The 20,967-nt window shown below is 41.0% G+C and overlaps 1 protein-coding gene across 1 annotated transcript; it reads left to right on the top strand.

Moving 5' to 3' along the window:
- The first annotated feature begins 690 nt into the window (after positions 1–690).
- Positions 691–19,069, top strand: SNX8 (sorting nexin 8). Its single transcript, XM_010165371.1, has 11 exons — positions 691–724; positions 7,717–7,907; positions 9,895–10,012; positions 13,390–13,511; positions 13,876–13,956; positions 14,896–15,056; positions 15,471–15,603; positions 16,714–16,782; positions 17,607–17,756; positions 18,163–18,312; positions 18,869–19,069. Exons 1-11 carry the CDS (start codon positions 691–693, stop codon positions 18,980–18,982), a joined length of 1,323 nt encoding a protein of 440 aa, XP_010163673.1. The 3' UTR covers positions 18,983–19,069.
- The last annotated feature ends 1,898 nt before the right edge of the window (positions 19,070–20,967 follow it).

Here is a 20,967-nt window from a genome sequence, read left to right as displayed (position 1 = left end):
GGTCAGGTCCCGGGGAGCCCGGCTACCGGGGCTGGGTGCGGAGTCGAGCGGCTGGGCGCTGCTGAAGGGACTATTTCATCTCCTCGTACCCCGCTGAAATGGACTCGGGGACCCGTTACCACACGCGGGGACGGCTGATGAAGCGGTTCCGTGGGCACTGTCACAGTCCGTCCCGGGCGGAGGCCACGTCTCCTCCTCACTGACCCCAAGCCAAGAACAGATCCAGCGTGAAAAGAAACAGCTCGAAGTTTTGAGAGCGAGGAACTTGCAGCCGAGTGTTGCCAGCGCTTGTTGTGAAAGGAGAAATGGAGGGAGCTCCTGGGTGAATTAAGAAAATAACACGCCAGGCTCAGAACAGTGGGAAACTTTTAGAGGGAAACAGGATAATACAGTTCTCTAAAGTTCTCTTAAATTGGTTAAAGTTTCATACTGGCAATTACTGCTCTGTGCATAGTTTTTTTATTTTTTTTTCCTCTGTTTGGAAAGAAAAACTAGTAGAAGTTACAAGTGGCTAAACTTTATGCAGGGAAAAATGGTGTGGTTGGATTATATTCAGGAGTGAGGTTTTTTTTTGATAGGCCTGTGATGCTTCTGATGCAGATAATGCTTATAAATAAATTGTTTTGGAATATTTCTGTCCAGGACTGATGTAAGATATTGGGATATTGAACAGCAGCCTTTGTGGAAAAAATGTCCTACTGTACCAAAGAGAGAGCTTGTTCAGGTACGTCTGTTACAGATTTACCATCTGCTTCAGGAGCCTTCTAGAGATAAAACACTTGTCTCTGAGTATTCTTCATCTGATTAACCTCCACGCTGGTGATGGTGCTTCTGTAACTGCCTGATCTCCTCAGCCCTGTTTAGAAAACTTTGCTTTCTTTGATAAAACTTATGTTGTTATGGACACTGGGAGATGTTATCAAAAGAAAAATAATGCTGTGTTAGGAATGCCTTTATTTCTGGCACCGTGATGCGGGTTCAGTGATCTTGGAAGTTTCACACCCATATGTAACTTTTTTGGAGATCAGCAGCTTGTCTGTATTCTAGGAGGATGTAAATCTCCTGAGTAATGGAGAGTCCTGACAGAGACCATCGATGTCCACCTACTACAGCACATGAAAATGCTGTCTTGTTTATTTTGCAGGGTTAAAAGTACTTTAACACAATCAAGAGAGAAAAAAAAAAGGATAATATCCAACGCATTAAAGTCAGTTTTGCAAAGTCATTTGTACTGACTTTTTTTTCCCCCTCTTGCTCCCATTTGAGCCTGTTTTGCAATGATTGCAGGGAGCTAATCCAGGTGTGTTGGCTGGGGACGGAGGGGGGTTGTCTCCTTCTGGTGGTAAATCTTTAACTGTGTGTGCAGCCTCTAAGAGGTCTTGGTAGGGAAGGCTCTACCAGTTGTAGACAGTAGAATTTGCACTTAACCACTCTGATTTCCCACACAATCTTCAAGTTTTAGTGGGCTGGTCCACATCTCTGATGGAGAGAAATGTATCAGTTACAGACATGTGGAACTGGTACAAAAGGAGGGGAGCTCTGATGATTGCTTTTCAACAGAATTTCAGATGTGAATGACCTTGTTCTAACTGTAAAACACGTGAAAAGACCATTGGGAGAACGCAGTGTGTGGAGTGGCACACCATTTTTTTAATGCTTATATACTAAGATCAAGTTTTTCCTCAGTGTAATTAAGAGGGTGAGAAACACACAAGGAAGATGAGAGGAAAAACAAAAAGATAAACAATTTCTGCTGATGGTGTTTTCTTGACCTGTATAAGGAAGGATGATTGTAGAAACTTGGTGATTTTATATTTAAGCTAAAATGCCCTTGTAAAAGTTCCCTGGAGAGCAGTTGTATGTGCTATTGCTTGTTGAGTTACCTTTTTGGGTCTGAATTTTTACACTTCCATCCTCTTTGTTAGAGCTGGGTGTGAAAAATGGTAGTTTAGCAATCTTCCATTGTGAGCTGGGAGTCTGCCCTGGTGAGGACTTGGCGTTTTGTCTCTGTAGTCTTTGGGAACATTCCTCGATGGTCTTTTCTCCCCTAATCCTGTTATTTCCTCAATGTGTGTAGCTCCATCTCACTTTATTGTGTTTGTTACAGTTTGGGACTATGGCTCTGTGGCTGACTTGTGCATGGAGTATGTTCCTTGTGTTCCCAGACTTGGGAAATTGCTTAATTAATCATTTGGTGGTCTAACAGCATCGTTAAAAAAACAGAGCACTGAGCTTGAAGTTAGGGCTTTGTTCTGTCACATAGATTCACTGAGTGACATTGGAAGGAGGTAACTGGGTGTTGGGCTTTTTTTTCCTGGTGTAGTATGTGATTGCTATATTTGGAGAAGCAGTTGGAGGCCTGCAGCCGAAGGGGAATGCAGAAATGCTAGTGCTTTTTTATTATTATAAAATAAATCTTGGATAACCTCACCTGATTATTTTTGAGTTGTGCCATTATTTTTGTGCTTCATCTTGAAAAGCACCGAGTGCTGAATAACAATCTGAAACTTAGTTGGAAAACAAACAAGCAAACAAACTGCCAAAAACTCCCCAAACCATAACTACCCCATACACCTCAAAAAACAAGGAAAAACAAACAAACAAAAATCCCATTCCCAAAACCAGACCAGCCAGCACAGGATGCACATTTGACATCTGCACTGAGAAAGCTGTTGGGTTTTTTTGTTTTGTTTTGTTTTTTTTTTTTAAGGAGAAAACCAAAATGTTAGAGCCTGTTTTCCAACATCTAGTTCTATGATAGTATGTGTATTATTTTATCCTGTGTTGTTTTGGCATTGGATAGCTTGTATTTACAAGTCAGTTGTTGGGAGGGAGGAGGAAGGGTACTAGCACACCATCTCTTAATTAGAGTGAAGCTAAATATGATTACTTTTCTTGAACCTAGTAAGAAATACAGACCTCTCTTCCACATTAAACATAGATCTCTGCATCAGTTAGCTTTGTTAGATAAAATAGACTGATTCCTTTGCATTGTGCCTTTCTAAATAAGAATTGCGTGGTTCAAAATTCCTTAAAAAAACCCAAACAAGTTGTACACAGTTGTCTCAAAAATATGTAAAGCCCTTAATAGGAAGAAAGGTTTTTTGGGTTGTTTTTGGGTTTTTTTTGGTGGAACTTCTGTTTTTCTTTTCTTGTTTTTAGGGGATTTCAAATTATGTAAGAATTTAAAAAGAAAAAAAAAAAAGGCAAGGAAGGGAATCTATTTGGAGTTGTTGTTGAAATCTGTACCAGCTTTGTGAGGGGTTGATGTGGACACTGAATTCTGGAATTACGGAGGAATGTTTTTGACACAATAAGGGAGAAAGGCATTTCCATAATTCCTGAGGCTTTTCAGGAGAAGACAGAAAGGAAAGGGAAATGCTGATGAATGACATTTACATTGCTGCTTTTGTATTCCTGGCCCAGGAGTTTGTACTGGAGCCCTCAGTTTTGCCAGGGAGAAATCTGATGTATCTGTGCACAAAAATAGTTAGTTCTCCTAGTCCCCTGTGTTTCCAGTGAGTTGGATCACCTCTGCTCTGCAAGGCTGTGGTCTGTGCTGGTGAAGAAGAAATCCTGGCAGTTTTTCCTGAAGGTTTTGCTTCCTTCCAGACTCCTTTCTCCTAGAAAATCTGCTACTCGTGTAACAACTAATTCTATGGCACCTTTTGCTTAAGTGTGTCTAGTAAATTTAGCTCATTAACATCCTGGTGTAATAAAGAGTTGTTAGTAGCAGGCATTTGTGAAATGAAGATAAACCCTCCAAATTTGGGTGACAGAACTTAAATAGGGAAGGGAGATCTGTATTGTGATTTACCACCTGTGCCTCCAGCCCTGGCGTAGCCCTTCTCTTCTTTGTGTGCTTGCTCACAGGTAAGCCCTGCCTGCAGCTGATCAGACACTTCAGATGCTACTTTGGGTTTTGTAAATGCCTGGTTTTTAGAAAATTTGATAGAGGAAACTGGTAACTCTGTGGAGGGCAGGTTGCTGTCTAGTATGAATGGGAGAAATTAATATCGGGTGCTAACTAAAGCCTGAAATGTGTGATATAAAGTCGCAAAGCTTTGTATTTCAGTTGTTTTCTGGATAAGTTTCTCAACTCCTTTTGGTCCAAAGGCTACCTGACTTGATACCAAAAAAAAAGGTAGTATTATGCAGTGTTTTCATAGATTTTTTTCCTTTAGAACCAAACAAAAATTAGGTTATGCTTTGAATACTTCTTTCAACTTTTACTTCTTGTCATCGTGTTGTCCGCTTGTTTGCATTATGTATGCATATATGTATTCTTTTAAACTTTTATATCAAATTGTTTCCAGTTATACCAGGCCACTTCCTGATATCTTATTGACAACAGATTGAGAAACTGCACTGTAGCAAAAGCCTAGCTTGCACAAAAATGCTGATTTTATTTTGTCTGCTTCCACGTGTTCCAGGGGAGTGTTCCCAACTTCATTTCTGTATTCACTTACCACTCTATGTATATAAACTTTACTAGATAATCATCTGCTGAAACCTAAAAAGAACACTTTCAAAATTAGCTGTTCTTGAGCAGAGTGCACGATGGGAAGTGTTAAGTGTTTTTGTTACAATGCATGTAAATCCTTTTAGTGGTTGAACACAGGAGCTCATACCAATGAGTTCCTACTATTATTCCCCGTTCCTGGCCGGGGCTCTTGAGGCTGATCCTGAACTGACTCTTTAGTAAGTAGAATGAAAATTGGGCTGCAGAATAGCTTCAGTATATGTTGTTCTGCAGGGTTAGTGTTAATACCACAGTTAAGTGTTTTCTGAAACATGTTAACAGCTGTTCCAGAGTCTTCTTACTGTGTTCTCAGACCAGTGTTTGAGGGTGTAAATTCACCCTGAGTAGCTGTCTTGTTGATATGAAACATGCTGAGATTATTAATTAAACAGTAATCACTCAAACTTGTTAGTATGGTTCTCTGATTTGTACGATTTCTCACGTTTAGACAATGTTGAGATATAAAGAAGCTACAGAATATTTCAGGAAAAGCCGAGTGTGTGAGCTGCTGATAAAGAGAAGGTATTTCCTGTAGGGTGAATTTTAGCAAATTTAGAGAATAACTTGATGAAAACTGGCAAAGTATTACAAATGAAAGGAGCAACGTGACTGAATTGTCAAAGGAACACTGAGTGTTGTCTAGATCTCTTTGTGGGGCTTCACTCTGTAGTTGTTTTACGGGGTAATCTGGGTTCAGGTCACTGTAATGAATCTGAGAGTCCTTCTCAACATCAATTTGGCTGGTAATGCTGCAAGTTCCAGGACTTACAGATGAAATCCTGAAGGATTCATGGTTCATCCTATAAATCTTTTCTCCTGATACCTGTCTTTTGCCACTGGGAGTTTCAGTAACTTACCGGACAGTGCTGAGCCTCAGCTTAGGAAACAATTTGTGCCATGAAAGCCCAATTTGTCAGTTGGCCAGCAGGAAGATTGAGAGCAGGGAGAGCGACTCCGTAGGCAGGAGGAGGGTTGCATTAGGACAGGTTGGCACTGCTCTCGGGGAAATCGGTGGGTTGTGTTTTGGCTAGCCCCTCTTGGGGAGGCTAGCTCGCTCTGACTGCCTCTGCAACGTGAGCCAGTGATTTGGCAACAGGGAGGACTGTGGAATTCTATGTAAGTGTGTGTGTGTGGATTGGAGGAGTAACAAACTACTGTGTCATGTTGCATTTCACTGATGTGTCTTGAGCAATTAAAACCAAGGATTACAAGGGTGTGCACCTAGAGAACCGCTGCTCTGAAGAGCCAGGGTGCTTTGGGCTTTCCATAGTTCTTTTTGTGTGTATTTTTGATGCTTGCTCGTGGTTTATTATACCTTGCTACCCCATGAAAGGTCAAGTGGGCAAGGGTTTTTCTGTACTAGAAGATATTTTGCTTTGCTGTCTGTATTCTAAATTTTCTTTCCTGCTTTCCTTCTCAGTTCAGCACCTGTGTGAAAAGTGGATATACAGATATGTTATCACTTTATCCAGCAGCATCCCATGTCAACACTGAATTAGCTTGCATTATTTTACAACAGATTTCTGGCAGGTAACTGGAACTTTTTAGAAGCTGCTACGTAGGTGGGGTTAGTAGGTGATACGTTAGTCTATTAAACTGGAGGTGTTAAGACTTGCTTCTCTGAGTCACGTTAGCAGGAATCTGAAACCTGATGAGACATGTGGGATAAGGTCATTTGTCCTGGATTTGGTTTGGTTTCCTTAAGCTATTTTATGGAAGAGAGAACAAAGTGTCTATTCTGAAGCTGTCTGTTAGGAATTGGAGATTACCTGTTTTTTCCTATTTATCAGGGTCTAGAGCAAATAAAGGAACATGTGGGAAATCCTTATCAGGAGGAGGTCAGGGCCTTCAGGTTCAGGATATGAATTCTTATCTTCCCTGAGTTAATTTCTTGCACAGTTATCAACTTTTTGAACTGTGTATCAGAGCTTAAAGAAATTGTTCTTGTTTCTATGGTGTTGCTGTCTTGTGTTCTCAAAATTTTAGATGTTTCAGGGCTGTAACTTCTGCACAATGGCAAGGAAGGGGCAATTAACACTGCCTAGCTTTTCTAGGTAACTTTTCATCAGTGGATTTGACTTTGTAAAAGGGCTTGCTCGCAGTATCCCTCTTAAACAGCCACATGCAGAGAAGCAACCCATCTGTTCCAGACTGGAGAACAGAACTTGGGTATGGGTTGAGTAGATCTCAGGGTTATATCCACATTTTTTACCCGTTTCTTATGTGTGAAATGGGTAGGAAAAAAGGATTTCTTTAAAAAAGAATGTAAACTTACAGTCACATAATAGGTGTAGTTATGAAGTCAAGTTGAGATGATGGGCTGCAGTCAGTCATTCAATAAGAGAGCAGCCTGAATCATCATCTTTGCCCCTTCTTTGATGTAGTTTGTCCTTCAGGGCCATATTCATAAGAGCCATCTTTTTTACCTTTGCATCTGGCTGAGCATCAGTTGGAATCTCTGTGTCCAAAGCTGTCCAGCTATGGTTGAATTCACTGTAAAAAGATGTTTATTCTTTTAGCTACAAGCAATGAAATAGGTATATTTGAAAGATGTTGCCAGAACTTGCTGTGATTGAGGAATTGTTGAGTTGGTAGCCCTTATTGGGAACCTTTTACCCCTGCTCTTGAACTTAAGCATATTGACATAGTAAATTATTGTAATTCATGCCCACTCTAGCACACTGTCATAGAGTTTAATAAAATTATGTCAAATTAAGTGTCTCCTTCCTTTGTAATGACATGTAGAATTAATGTGTTAAATTTCTGCAGTGCAGTAAAATAACACATTTTCTTTCCTTCCATGAGTTGTTCTAGGCAGGATCCAAAAGTGCTGAGCAAGGGTTTCGTTCATTTTGGCTGATCCTGCTGTGGTGGGAGCTGGACAGACAGGAAATGCAGGCCTCTTGGCTGATTCACAGGACAAATTTGGCCAGTGATTCTTCTTTTGCTCAGTAGAGATGTCCCTTCTGACTCGATTTAATTGGTGGTGCTCCTGGGTGTTGTGAAGAGGGAGGTACCAACGTCTTCAACGTGTGTGAAGAAGCATAGCCTCCTGGGGGAGTGGCTTGACTCTTGTTCTGGTTGTGTTGCACCACTGTAGGAGCACTGAGCAAGGGAACAGAATGTTTTAAGGCAACTTCTTTCACTTTATCTTACCAAGTCTACTGGACTGTTTTTCCCTTTTTGTCTTTTAGATTTGGCAAAGCCTCCAGTAAATGAACCAAGGGAACCGGAACAGTTTCTAATGCAGGCGCCACAGGGAAATCCACTGCTGCTTTCCCACACCCTACAAGAGCTATTGAGCAAGGATAGTGTGCAGGTGGAGCTTATACCTGAGAAGAAGGGCCTTTTTCTGAAACATGTGGAATATGAGGTTTCCAGCAAGGTAATGTGAACAAGCATTGGTCTTAGTGAGAATGTATCCTCTTAAGAATGTCTGTGCAGTTGCTGTTGGCAAAGTCTTGTCTGATTTGATAGATGTGTTGGGTGATGCTGGTTTTGAGTAGGCCAGTTGTATGGGCTTACTTTAACTGCAGTAGCACTGCTTTCTTGACCTGGGCTTCTGCACCAGACTGAGGTCTGATGGATGGTCTGCTAGTTTACTCGCTTGAAACCTGAGCTCTGTGCAAAAGCAGGTGTAATAACACTGAAAACTGAATGTTTTTGTAATGGATTGGTGTAGGCGACTGGCTATTTCAAACTGTTTCAAGCTAGTGAAAGAATGGTGTTGGCAGTGCTAAACTAAAATCCTTTATAAACAGAAAAGGTACTGCAAGTCCTTCTGCAGAGTCTAGACCATTTCCAGTTTTCTTGCCCCAACCCTGACCCGTAGGTTCTGCTCTTGGTGTGAGGGAAGATTGAAGGTGATGTATTTTTTCCTATTTATAGAGCAGCCAGTGAAGTAGCTCTCTGGTAGCTTCTGTGTGTTTTTTCAAGAAGGAAGTCTGTCCTCTTCAAGGCAGACCATGAGAAATTTACATCTCCCAGGCAACCAAAACATCAGTTATTGAGTAGCCTCAAACTGTTATCACTGTTGTACCTGTTCAGAGACATATTTGGGTCACTTGTCTGTAGCATTGTTTGGGGCTTTAGATGTTTTAGATTGACATCCCTAAGTTTCTCAAAGACTGGTGTGAGGGAGAGAGGGCAGACACAGTGAATGCTTCCGTGGGCTTTCTAGGACTCAGTGTTTATTTTTGCCTGTGATTTCAGGGCACAGGACTCGGTGACTCTGGTGGTTTTGAATTTAGGAACCCATTGCCAACTTCTTTCAGTTGCTGTCATCTCTCCTACGGTTGTAGCTGTAGAATGATACTTCCTCAAAAGGAAGCATAGCTTGGCCTTGAGCTTCATCTAAGATCTACAACACAAATCACCATCAGATTTCAAAGCAGATAGAGGGAGGCCCTAGAGGCTGTGTCCGTCGTGCTCCAGTTCTGAGCCTTGTTGCTTTATTTTTGAAAATGCATAGTGCCACAATAAGTGGGGGATGATGTGCAATGCAAATGTCATGAGAATGGGTATAGTGTTGTGTAGTATTTCTTACTAGCTGCTGCAGTAGTTGAATCTGTAGTAATAATGTGGGGGAGTTGTGGGTTTTTTATTTATCTGTTATTTTTAAAGGATTTCTGCCTGCTGAGTGTCTTGTTTTAGCTGCTACCTAATTCCTTTTGGAATGGAAAAACAGTTTCTTTGGCCTCTTTTACATATCGAATGAAGAAATGCAGAGTGAAGGACTAAGGTTTTAAAGGAACTTTCAATCTTTGTTTATAGATCTAACATCAGTGAGAGGTCTCTCTTGTGAGGTTAACTTAAAACATCAGTCATTTGGGCTAATACTTAATGTGATCTAAGACTGTTTTGCCACCTCTGGATTTGAAACTGATTGAGAGAGCTAGAGCTCAGGACTTGCAGTACTTCAAGAGTCTTGGCACTATTTCTAAATGCTCTGTCTAATTTGAAAGACCAGAGAGTTTGAGGGAGTAATGGTATGTAACCATGGCAGATTTAGGGTTATTTGTAATTTCTTGGGAAACCTTTCCCTCTCCATTTCGTAGTCTCTTTCATCTTGTGTGTGAATGAAATCTGACTTAGATTTTTAACTGAAAATCTTATTCCCAAAAGAACTGTTGTTAGAAGAATGCCATTTCTATTCAGAATCAAATGGTGGCTGCCTTTGGAGTCTTCTCCGTCCTTCCCACCACAAGGCCTCTAAAGAGAAGAAATATGTAATTTCTGCAGTCTCTGGGTCCGATTTCTTTCTTTTCTTTTGCTTTTAGTGAAGATGATAGGGGAAAAAAAAAAGAAGAAAGAAATTCTGCTGATTGTCCAACCTTTGTATTGATTTATCCTCCCTGCTTTCTTGATTGCAGAGATTCAAATGCTCAGTCTACAGGCGATACAATGACTTTGTGGTGTTCCATGAGATGCTGCTTCAGAAGTTCCCATATCGTATGGTGCCAGCACTTCCACCAAAGAGAATGCTGGGAGGTAAACCTGGGTCTTTCTTTTGACTGGAGGGGTTGTGGTGCAAGTGTGATCAAAGTGATGCTGTTGAAAATAGATGTTTAAGGGATAGAAAGTCTTTGCTGCTTCTTGGCTCAGAAAACAACATTGAGGTCATGATACACAATTTGGAGGTGTGAATTATTGCCATCCTGGAAATGCCCTGTACCTAAGATATTAATGTAAAATTTCAGTGGGGTTTCTTCCCATGGAAGTTCAGTATCTAATGACTTCTCTGGTAAGATTTGAGGCATAATTCTACAGAAGAGCATGGTGGAGTTGCAGGTGTTTTTTTAGGAAAATAGGTTCTGATGATCAGTGCTGTAGTGCTATGAGTATAGAATTGCCACCATACTGTTGAACAGCTGTAGGATGTACTGTAGTGTGTTGCTTCATGAAGTGTTCAGAGTAGAAAAGATTTGTGGAAGTTCATTGTTTTTCTTCAGTGAGAAAAGAGGACAGATTTTTTTTTTTTTAAATAAAAATCTGTATTAAAAGGCTTAGAACTGCAGAGGAGCTTATTGTATAAAACCAGCCAAATAGCTTCTCCAGTGAGAGCACACTTGATCCTGTTGAGTTAGTGGAAGATCCTGACCTTATACACACCTCAAAAGGACTAGTGAACAGTGATGTTAGGTGAACAACTTCAGCACTGCATGTTACAGTATTACTTTGCACAGAGGCCTTATAATGCAGGCAGTGGTAATTATACTTTCTTGGTTTATGCACAAAAAGGTGTCTTTTGGCAGGTGAACCAACTATATTAAAGTAGCTATTGCCCCTTTTTTTATTCCTGTTGTAAAAAGGAGGTTGTTGATCTGCTTAGGGTAACCAGAAGCTAAAAACTGAAGCTGGAATCAGTGTCAGTTCATTCAATTTTATTTTAGCTGTTAGAATAGAAACCAATGAAGTATCCCACAACTGAAAGCATATCAAAGCTCCTTCAGGTACGTTTTTCACTAATCTGAAATATTGGCACTGGTTTTAAACTTTCATTATTTCAAATGTTGCATAACTGTATCAAATCCTGTCTTGTTTTCTATTTTATCTGCAAAATAACAAGCTTTTCACTGTCTTCGTACTGCTAAGCTTAACATGTTTCAATAAATAATTGATTTCAGTCAAGGAGTCCATGTATTGCTACAGTAAAGAGGAACAGGTAAACAGGGAGCAGAACGGGGTGTATAATGAACTGGAACAAAACAAAATAGTAGTGCTGAAAAGCTTCATTGGTCATATATTCTTATGATGGAATGTAAATTGTGAAGACCTTTCTTTTGAGATTGCGAAAACCCGTCTGCTGAATTTGACCTGATTCAGTGTTCTCAGCCAGAATTTCCAGAATTTCCACTTCATGCAACACCTGTAAGCAAAGTGACCTTCTCTGATTAATCTTGGAGGAGAGAGAATGCTTGAAAGAAGCAACCAGTATATATAATTTGTCTGTCACTGTGATTTCCTTGTGTTGCGCCAGTGTGTTGATATTTCTGTGCATTCACTGGTGCATTTCTTCCCACAAATATGATATGTTTAAGAAAAAAATTGATAGGATTAGTTCCCAAAGTGTGCTAGGGCTGCAGTCCTAATATAGTCCAAAACTGTGTTAAGGCAGAGCGTGATGATTGTCTTTAGTCCAATGACTCTGTGTATAGAAAAGCTGTGTAAGTGATCTTAGAAACCGCGAACAGGAAAAGGGAAATAAAATAATAGTTGTTGTTTCTGCATAGGTTAATGGACTGATAAATGGAATTGCAGGACACAGGATTTGATGGATTGGTATAGATGTGTGACACTCAAAACCTCCTTAGTCCCAGAGCAGGATGGGCAAAGCCACGCACTTTTCATACTCTGTGTTCTCTATGTTATGCTCTTATTTGGGCAACTAATGACAAAACAAGGGGAAATGGGTTTAAACTGAAAGAGGGGAGGTTTAGATTAGATATTAGGAAGAAGTTCTTCACTGTGAGGGTGGTCAGACACTGGCCCAGGTTGCCCAAGGAAGTTGTGGATGCCCCCTCCCTGGAAGTGTTTAAGGCCAGGTTGGATGAGGCTTTGAGCAACCTGATCTAGTGGAAGGTGTCCCTGCTGCTGTCAGGGGGGTTGGAACTGGATGAGCTTTAAGGTCCCTTCCAACCCAAACCATTCTATGATCCTATGATTTTTGTGATGGTCTGCTTTCATCTGTCTGTCAGGTGAAGGAGATGGTCTGTTCTGTTCATTCTGCAGGACAGCAGCAGTGAGGCAGATCATGTAGGAAGTGTGTAGATGATTTCAGAAATCTCCATGTAGGCTAAAGTATGAACAAAGCAAAATCAAGATCTGCATCCCTAATGACTGAAAAATCATTTGATGGGTGATACTGTACTAAGGATTGTTTTAGAGAGGCCATGCAGCAAAATCCCTACTGAACTGAGGCAAAAAAATAATCCTCTTTCATGATATGGAAGTGGTGTCACAGATAAGTGTGTTCCATTAGTTTTGTTCTGTGCTGCTTTCTTTTCCTTCAAATTTATTTCAGATTAATAATTTTTCATCTTTCCTGAAAAATTCCAGGATTTTTTTTATTTACTGCCTTACTTCGGTATCACCAGATTGAAATTTCCTGTTTCAGGAAGAAGAGCTGAACTTTTTTAGTTTGACAAGTAAGGATTCCAGGTGGATGTACTGCAGATTGCTGTGCAGGTCTTCCAAAGTACTTCCTGGTATCTTCTGTGAAAAAGAGAGGCATTGATCTTGAACAAACAACTGAAAAAAACCCAAAAACCCAAACCCCTTTATTCTGTCTAGCCACAAAAATGCTTAAAATTGTGGAGGAGGGAGAGTTGAGGGTACAGAACACTGAAGTTAGTTCTTCACAATAGTGGGAAAAAACCTGTAATTATTTCTGGGATGATCCCTTTGCAAGTGGCAAAGTGACCTCTGCAGTGGCGAGCAGCAGTGTGTTGTGCATTTCCCAGGAGTCCCAAACAGACTGGGATCCCCTCTGGGGACCAGCTATGGAATTAGTTGCGTGAAAGAAAAATCTTTGTGTGCCCACAGTTTGTAAGTGGAGGCTTCAGGTCTTAGTCTTGAGTGTTTATCCTGCTTACCCGACCCACTCTGTGAAGATAAACACATACAGGTCTGTATGCTGGATTTCAGTAAGAACCACTTGAAGAAATATTTGTTCTGGTGGTTAATCCAAAATACCTGTTTTAGGGAGCCGACAGACTACAGGTAATCATTCTTTGGTTTTCTTGCTCTGCTTTAGCAAGGGTTATAAGTACAAAATAATTATTGGACTGAGTGCTTTTCTTTTTTCTCTTTCTGAGCAGCTGTAATGTGTGGTGCATTAATGGAGATTTAATGTTTTTTCCCCATAGCGGATCGAGAATTCATAGAATCTAGAAGGAGAGCGCTGAAACGTTTTATAAACCTGGTGGCTCGACATCCCCCCTTCTCAGAAGATGTGCTCTTGAAACTGTTTCTGTCGTTCAGTGGCTCGGTGAGTACTTGTTATTCTTGAGTTTGCCTGTCTTCCTGTAACTGCTTTGCTGGGCACAGAGTTCAGAATTGCTTTTGACCTACACGTTGTTGTTCCCCGCGATGAGGAGAATTTTCTCTCAGTAGGTGTTTCTACAACTGGAAAGTGGAAGGTAATTTCATTCAATGCCAGGAGTATAGTGTTTTGAAAATGATAACTGTTCTTATGGGGATACAGATTATGCTTCTCCTTGAATTAAACCTAACCTGGATAAAGCTATATCTGCTGAGTTGTGCCTTACTGTTGCAATATATTTGAGATCTGTATGAACTGCTTGTGTGTTACTTTGTTCTTTCATGCTCACTTGATTCTGTATCTTCTCCAGGATGTACAGAATAAGCTAAGAGAGTTGGTTCAGGGAGTAGGAGATGAATTTATGACCTGCAGATTAGCTACCCAAGCCAAGGTATGCGTCTGAATTTCTTGAATTTCTGGTTTAAATGGCTCTCTCCTCCAGGTGGATCAGTTATGGCATTTATTGAGTGATGGAGACCTTGGGTAGGAGAGAGTTGTTTCCAAAGTTTGAAGGACAAGTATAATGTAATGTTATCGAAGATCAAACAAGTATTTGACTCTTTAGGGCCTGATATTTCTACCTAAATGCTACTTCATGAATATGATAAAGATTAAACAATCAGTCCTACTCAGAACATGTTGCTCGGTAATTACTTGTACTTGCATAACAAACAAATGCGTATGCTGCACAATTTAAAAGCTAATATCTAGATTGACGTCTTCCTCATGTTCATGCCCTCATTCTGTCTTCTCCCTGTGAGAGAGTAATTTGGGCTGTTACAGAGAAGTTAGTTCTCCATATATCTGTTGATCCCAGTGATTAGTGTTATGGCAAGTTTTAAATATACATTCACTGTGTTCATTGAGCAATTTTAAAGCAGGTTGTTGTTCAGGTTCCTGCAATGCTAGCAGAAGGTTTTGCAACTGGAGCTTAATTCAGGCTTTTACCAGTGATACACAGGTCAAAAAGATCTGAACTTTCAGGACATGCTTGACTTTGCCAGGCTGGCAGTTACTAGTAGCATCAGATCATAACCTGTGAGCTTGAAACCTCATAAATCCTGTTTTAACTGTATAGTAGAATTGCAGATTTTGCCAACTCTGTTTACACCCAGTATTGGAACCTCTTTCTGCCTCTGAAAATTAGGGGTATTTGTGACTGGATCACCTAGATGGTGAAGCTGATCTCTCCAGGGTGGTTACAGCATGGTGTGAGAGAGCGAGCACAAGAGGGAAGCCTGTCTCTCTCTGCTGACTATATGGTGTGCCCACAGTGTATGTGAACATGCCTCTGATTTGTCCACTACTAATCTTGTTTGTGGTTCTTCAGGACTTCCTTCCAGCTGACATACAGGCCCAGTTTGCTGCCAGCAGGGAACTGATCAGAAATATTTATAATAGCTTTTATAAGCTTCGGGACCGTGCAGAGAGGATAGCTTCTCGAGCCATTGATAATGCCTCAGATCTCCTCATATTTGGAAAGGAGCTAAGGTAGGTTGGGAGGAAGGGAATTTGCTAATGTGAATGTTTCTACTGTTATTCAGAATTCAAAACTGTGAGAAGGGTTACCTGCAAATGGTCTGGTAAGAATGGGTATTTCAATGCATGCTGTAGGTCATAATCAAATTTTTCCTACTATAAAATAAGAAAATACATGTTTCTGACTAAAGTTGCATTCCATAGAGCAAGAGAAAAGAAAATACAAATACCTTGACATTCAGGTACTGGTTTTATTGTCTCTTCCCCCAGTATATACACAGCTCTGCATTTGTGATTGTGCAGTAGTAGCTCAGTGCTGCAAGCTATTTAGACAGATTTGAAACTCTAAACTGCTCTTTGCAAATAAGTGTATCTACTTCGTGGAATTTGTCTCCTAGATTTGAATACTGCTTTATCTCCTCCTAGTGCTTTGGGCTCAGACACTACACCGCTTCCTTCCTGGGCTGCTTTGAATAATAGCACATGGGGGACTCTGAAACAAGCCTTGAAAGGCCTGTCTGTTGAATTTGCACTGCTGGCAGATAAGGCTGTGCAGCAGGTGAGTTCTTTTTTTTTTCCTCACTTTTTGTTTTTTTATTTTTGTAAAATGAAGGAGGTGCTTGGCTGCCTTAAGGTTTATCTTGAAGCATGAGCTCTGTGGACATAGGCACTTAAAAGAATTAGGAGGGAGATTGTAGTCCAAACTCACATCCTCAATCACCAGCCTGCTTGTTAAAACTTGAATGAAAAACCTGGACTGTGTTTAAATGGAGGGGGGGGAAATATAATGTGCAAGGGAAAGGAGGGAAAAACCAGCTTTGTTTTTTAATTTCAAATGGTTATTGGACAAATTAAGTTGTATTGCTATATCGAGCTGTCTGAAAGTCCTGTGTTCTGTCTTACTAATCTGCTGCAGAGAATCCAGAACTTATTTTTAAATCAAGTTTTGACATTCATGTACTTAAACCATTACAGGAGTTACTCAGACAGAAGGATCGTATTCCTGTGTAAGTGTGCAGTGTGATAATGACTGTTAGAATAATGTGAGAACATGACAGTCTGGGAAGGAAAAGTAATAGTTTTGTCTTCACCTCTCTTCATCTCATTGTGTTAAAATACTCAGCATGCTTTTATAGATCAGTCAGCCCAGGTCTTTTTCTCCAGAGTTTATGCTCCAGAGAGCTCTACTGATACAGGAAGAAAAGACAGTATTTAGTACAATAAAAAAACAAGTAGTGAAATTTGGCTTGGTGTCTCATCTCTGCCTTCTGATGCGTGAACTATTGTGGAGAACATGCAGGTATTTATAGTTTTAATGGATTGGTTATCTTTGTAAGAAAGAAAGATGAAAGATTGGAGGAATCTGCAAGAGCAAGAAATTCCAGGCAGAGAGAGCTGAAAGGACTGACACACAGGACTGTGAAACTAACTCCTCTTGTTATAATGATCAGTCAATTGGAAAAGCTGTTCCTGCTCCAGTCAGGTCTCCATTCTGCATACTGAAGACTAAACACTCCAGTGACATCTGAAAGATTTTTGATGCAGTTGTGTAAGCGTTGTTGTGCCCTGGAGAATACAGTGGAGGGCCTGCATGGTGTAAGGATGTGAAGAACTGTGATGTCGGTTCTTGCCAGGCTTACATAAAATGTACTTTTTCCTTGTTTTCTAGGGTAAACAGGAAGAGAATGATGTGGTGGAGAAGCTGAACCTTTTCCTGGATTTACTCCAGTCCTATAAAGTGAGCACTACTGTTCTTCTGCCAATGAGAAAGTTGTTTAGAGCAAGCTTGTGCTGTTTAGAGGGTGTAACACCGACTGGATGGAAAACTGTCTGGGAGGCCATTTCAGAGGCAAACTGGGCATCTAGCAGAGGGAGGGGAGTGGCTGTTGGCCTTAGCTAGCTCTGTAGCCTCACTGATCAGCTCATCTTGTGATGAGAACTTGCCAAGCAGCAAACCCTGCAAGGAATTAAAAAATATGATTGTTCGAACTGTATGGATCAGCTAACTTTTTTTTTTTTCCAGATTTCACTGCTTTTGAGCCAAAGCTGTGAATTGGATCATTACTGGTTTGTTCATGGACACATGAGTTCAGTTACAAATGAAAGGTTTTTTTTTGTTAATAATAACCTTTTAGTCAAAGGAACTTTTTTTTACAAGCACCTACTGACACTGTATGTGGCAGCCTCTCCTGACATTCCCAGGCCTCAACTGAAATAGAAAGACACTGGCAAGCTCTTACCACAGTTAATTGCTAGCACTTAATATTGAGAAGAGCACAAAAGATAAGGGACCTGATAAGATCCAAAGTGTTGGCAGAAATGATGCTCCAGATTGCCTCTTAAGCTCACTGGTCTGGGTCCAGGCAGTTTTGCTTCTTGAATTCTTAACTGACAACAATTTTTATTTTTTTTTGACCCTCTTGAAAATAAAGAAACAAAAATCTGCAGCACAGAAATTACATAAAGTGTGACCATGTGTTTTTGTTCCTGAGGTACTTGGCTTGCGTGCTTGCTGTCTCTTAGCTTCCACTAAGTACCTGTTTTTTTCCTTTTCCCATAAAGGACCTGTGTGAAAGACATGAGAAGGGAGTATTGCACAAGCACCAGCGAGCGTTGCATAAGTACAGCATGATGAAGAAGCAGATGATGAGTGCCACTGTGCAGAACAAAGAACCAGAATCGGTGGAGCAATTGGAATCTCGGATTGTGGAGGTAGGGCAGGTGTTTAGGAGAGCAAAGGGTGGTACTGGGCACCTACAATGATGCTGCTACATAGCTCAATGATATTTGCAGAAAGCCATTAGGCTGAAAGGGTAACCTGTACTTGGGGTAATTTGAGCTGCCTGCTGTGCTGCATGGAAAATGTGTTTGTTTTCCTCAGCACTTATTACGGGCTCTTTGGCAACGTGTTATTTGCAGGAGCCGTGGAAAGTGGCAGTTTGCATGATGGAAAGTGCGGTTGCTGCCATATCAAATGGGTTCAGGAACTGTCTTTTAGGGTTTTGGTATGTGTTTCAGTTGCTAGTATGGTGAGGAATGTTGTTTTCTCCTGCTGCAAGTGAACCTCCTTGGCACCCTCTTCCCAGCAGTGTATTTGACTGATGACTACTTCTTTCAGCAAGAAAATGCTATCCTAACCATGGAGCTGCGGAATTACTTCTCTCTGTATTGCCTGCATCAGGAGACACAGCTTATCCACATCTACCTGCCTCTCACATCTCACATTTTGGGGGCCTTTGTCAACTCCCAAATCCAGGGCCACAAAGAGGTGAGTTCTTCTGGACTGTAGCCTTTTTTTTTCCCAAAATATGAATAAAAATTTGAATGTATTTGTTTTCTCCTGTGTGCCTTCCTCCTCTAATCATCTGTCCAGCTGGGCTCTTTCATAACTACTTAAGAAGTCACCTAAGGTCTTTCCAGTTTTGGGGTGAGGATCAAGGCTGGCCTCTAACCCCTCTGAAAGATCGTATCTTCTTGGCAGCAAGTGGCTGTGCTTTTCTTTTTTTCTCATCTGCAGATGGCCTTACCCTGCAAGTAGTTGAAGAAGGCTCAACCATTAACTAACTAGCTATTCTGTAATGAATGATGTGTTTGCTCGATTAATCTGTTTTTTGTTGTACTACACAGAAACTACATGACAAGGAACAGCCTCCTTGTTTTTGCTCTAAATCAGAGAGCTCCCTTTTGTTAACCCCTAAATATGACCCTCAGCATTCCTCATGTACAGACTTTCTTGCATTTGTTATATTACAAAAGTCCTTCCTCCGTGGAGATGATTACCTCCCACGTTGTCACGTGTGTTTTCTCTCCTTTTCCACTCACAGATGAGTAAAGTTTGGAATGAATTGAAGCCGAAGTTGAGCTGCCTCTTCGTGGGATCTAGCAATATGCCAACTCCACCATTGTCACCTCCAGAGGGAAACTTCTTCTCCAATTAATGCTCTGAGCATCTGGCATGGAGCAAGAAGTGCAATTAAGGAAGAGGTGGGACCTCTACCTCCAGATGTTAGAATGAATCCTCCAAACAGCTCTTTTTTTTTTTTTTCTTTTTTAATTTTAATACTGCTGCTTTGAGCTGCTCTCTGATTTAGACAGACTGGATGTGGGGCAGAACATACGGATGTAAAGACAATCTCTTAATTTTGAAATGCTCTGGGGCAGAGCTGATGTTCATTATCCTGCAGACACTCTTCGTGGGGTCAGGGTGTGAGCTGGTGCAGCAGGTGCTGCAGTGTTGTTGCTGATGCCTCTGCATCTTGTACTAACAGTCCTCCAGTAACGTTTGTCTGCACATATGCTGACACGTTTCTGCACGTATCTGAAGTGCTGAGATGAACAGGATATGTGAAGCACTTGCTTGTAGTAGAGATGGATTGCCTCTTAAGTTTGGGAGGGCCTGTGTTAGGGGCATATGTACCTGGGGAAAGATGAAAGCCATCCCTCATCTCATTGATAGGTGTCTGGATTTGATTTCTTACTGCTAGAAATTAGCACAAAATACATGAATGAAGTGGTTGGATTCGCTGACCCGGCTGGGTAGGGGTCAGTGCTGCTGTGACAGTGATTTTCCCGGTGACACCAGGCAGTGTTGTCGGTGTGTTTCAGTTCACAGTTGCAGGGCAGCCTAGGGACTTATATTTTTCAGTTTAGGGCCAAAGATGACTGCGTTTGGGAACTCAGAGGAGTTTGCCTGGCATGAATGAGAAAATAATTGAATAAAACACTCCTTAATTTTAAACCACACCTGCTATACGAGCAGAACAGCTACAGGGTACCTGATTTATTTTCTTCCAGAGGTTCTGACATCCAGCTGTTGAGTAGCTGTTTAGGACTATTGGAGAGCTGCTGACCCCAAGGCTGGTGTTTTCTTTAGTCTAGTTTCAGATGAAGTATCCTGTTACACCAGCGGGCTGGGACACAGTGCTGATAAAGTTCATTAGGAAAAAAATCAGTATTTATCAGGATGTCACTGTTACTCTTTTTTTTGTTTGTTTGTTTTTTTCTGGCTCTGGGTAGCATTGGAGTGTGTTTGTGAAGAAGAGCTGACGATTAAGTGACAGTTCTTTATCTCTCTAAAAATAGCACAGTCCTTGGTAATGGGGTTTTCAGAATGATTTGTGGTTGTGATAAAAGGACTAAACATTCTCCATGTTTCACTTTGTATCTCTGGTGACTTTCCTTCAAGAGGCAAAGGGTAGGGGGAGGAGAACTTGCACCTCATGTTACCTTAGGGGAAATTGTGCGTATCTGCCAGAGAAACTGATAATTGAAGAAACTGCAAACATATGCAGCAAAACTCTATGTGACCAGGACTCCCCTGAACTGAACTTCTCTGGGGCCAAAATAGCTGCCAAAGGGGAATTTGAAACTGGATTTCTTAGTATTTTCTTAGAGTGGGTAGAAAGGAAGCAGATTAAGAAGAATGAGTTCTTGCTGTCAAACTGGAACCGTTACAGTATTTTCCCATTGGGGAACTTCCCCGTTAGCAGGAAATATATTTAAATCCTCCAATCCCAAAAGTGCTTTTTTTTTTTTAATTTAGAAAATTCAATGCAACATGAAGCTCTTTCTAGTCCAGGTGGAAATTACGGGTTAGTTTCTTCAGCTAGGATCAATGTAATAAGTTACTTGCTCAGTTTCATGAGACAGGTATAACCATTACACACACCCCTGAAAAAGTGGTAAAATGCACTTCATGAGGGTGAATTTCTGGGGTGCCAGGCCTACAGGAGTGCGTAGGGAGGCGTTTTAACAACCTTGCTCAGAATGCATTAAGAGCTTTTTATAGCAATTCAAATGTTAACTCTCTCCTGAGTCTTTCTACCCATGTACTGGCCTTGTCCAGTGAGACAGATTAACTGCACATGGCTGTGACAGATTTGATTCTCTCTCCTGAAGATTTTCAAAGTGATGCAGAAGAGTC

The sequence above is a fragment of the Antrostomus carolinensis genome, unplaced genomic scaffold (assembly GCF_000700745.2).
Source record: "Antrostomus carolinensis isolate BGI_N321 unplaced genomic scaffold, ASM70074v2 scaffold10993, whole genome shotgun sequence".
Classification (NCBI taxonomy): Eukaryota; Metazoa; Chordata; class Aves; order Caprimulgiformes; family Caprimulgidae; genus Antrostomus; species Antrostomus carolinensis.
Note: the sequence above shows the minus strand (reverse complement) of the source record. Positions and strands in the feature narration are given on the sequence as shown.

What these genes read in the sequence shown, in the direction of transcription:
- SNX8 (XM_010165371.1), top strand. Translation starts at nt 691, where the DNA reads ATGTCCTACTGTACCAAAGAGAGAGCTTGTTCAG. An exon ending in GATTAGCTACCCAAGCCAAG is followed by an intron (nt 13,957 to 14,895) that starts GTATGCGTCTGA and finishes GTGGTTCTTCAG; the next exon opens with GACTTCCTTCCAGCTGACAT. An exon ending in CAGATAAGGCTGTGCAGCAG is followed by an intron (nt 15,604 to 16,713) that starts GTGAGTTCTTTT and finishes CTTGTTTTCTAG; the next exon opens with GGTAAACAGGAAGAGAATGA.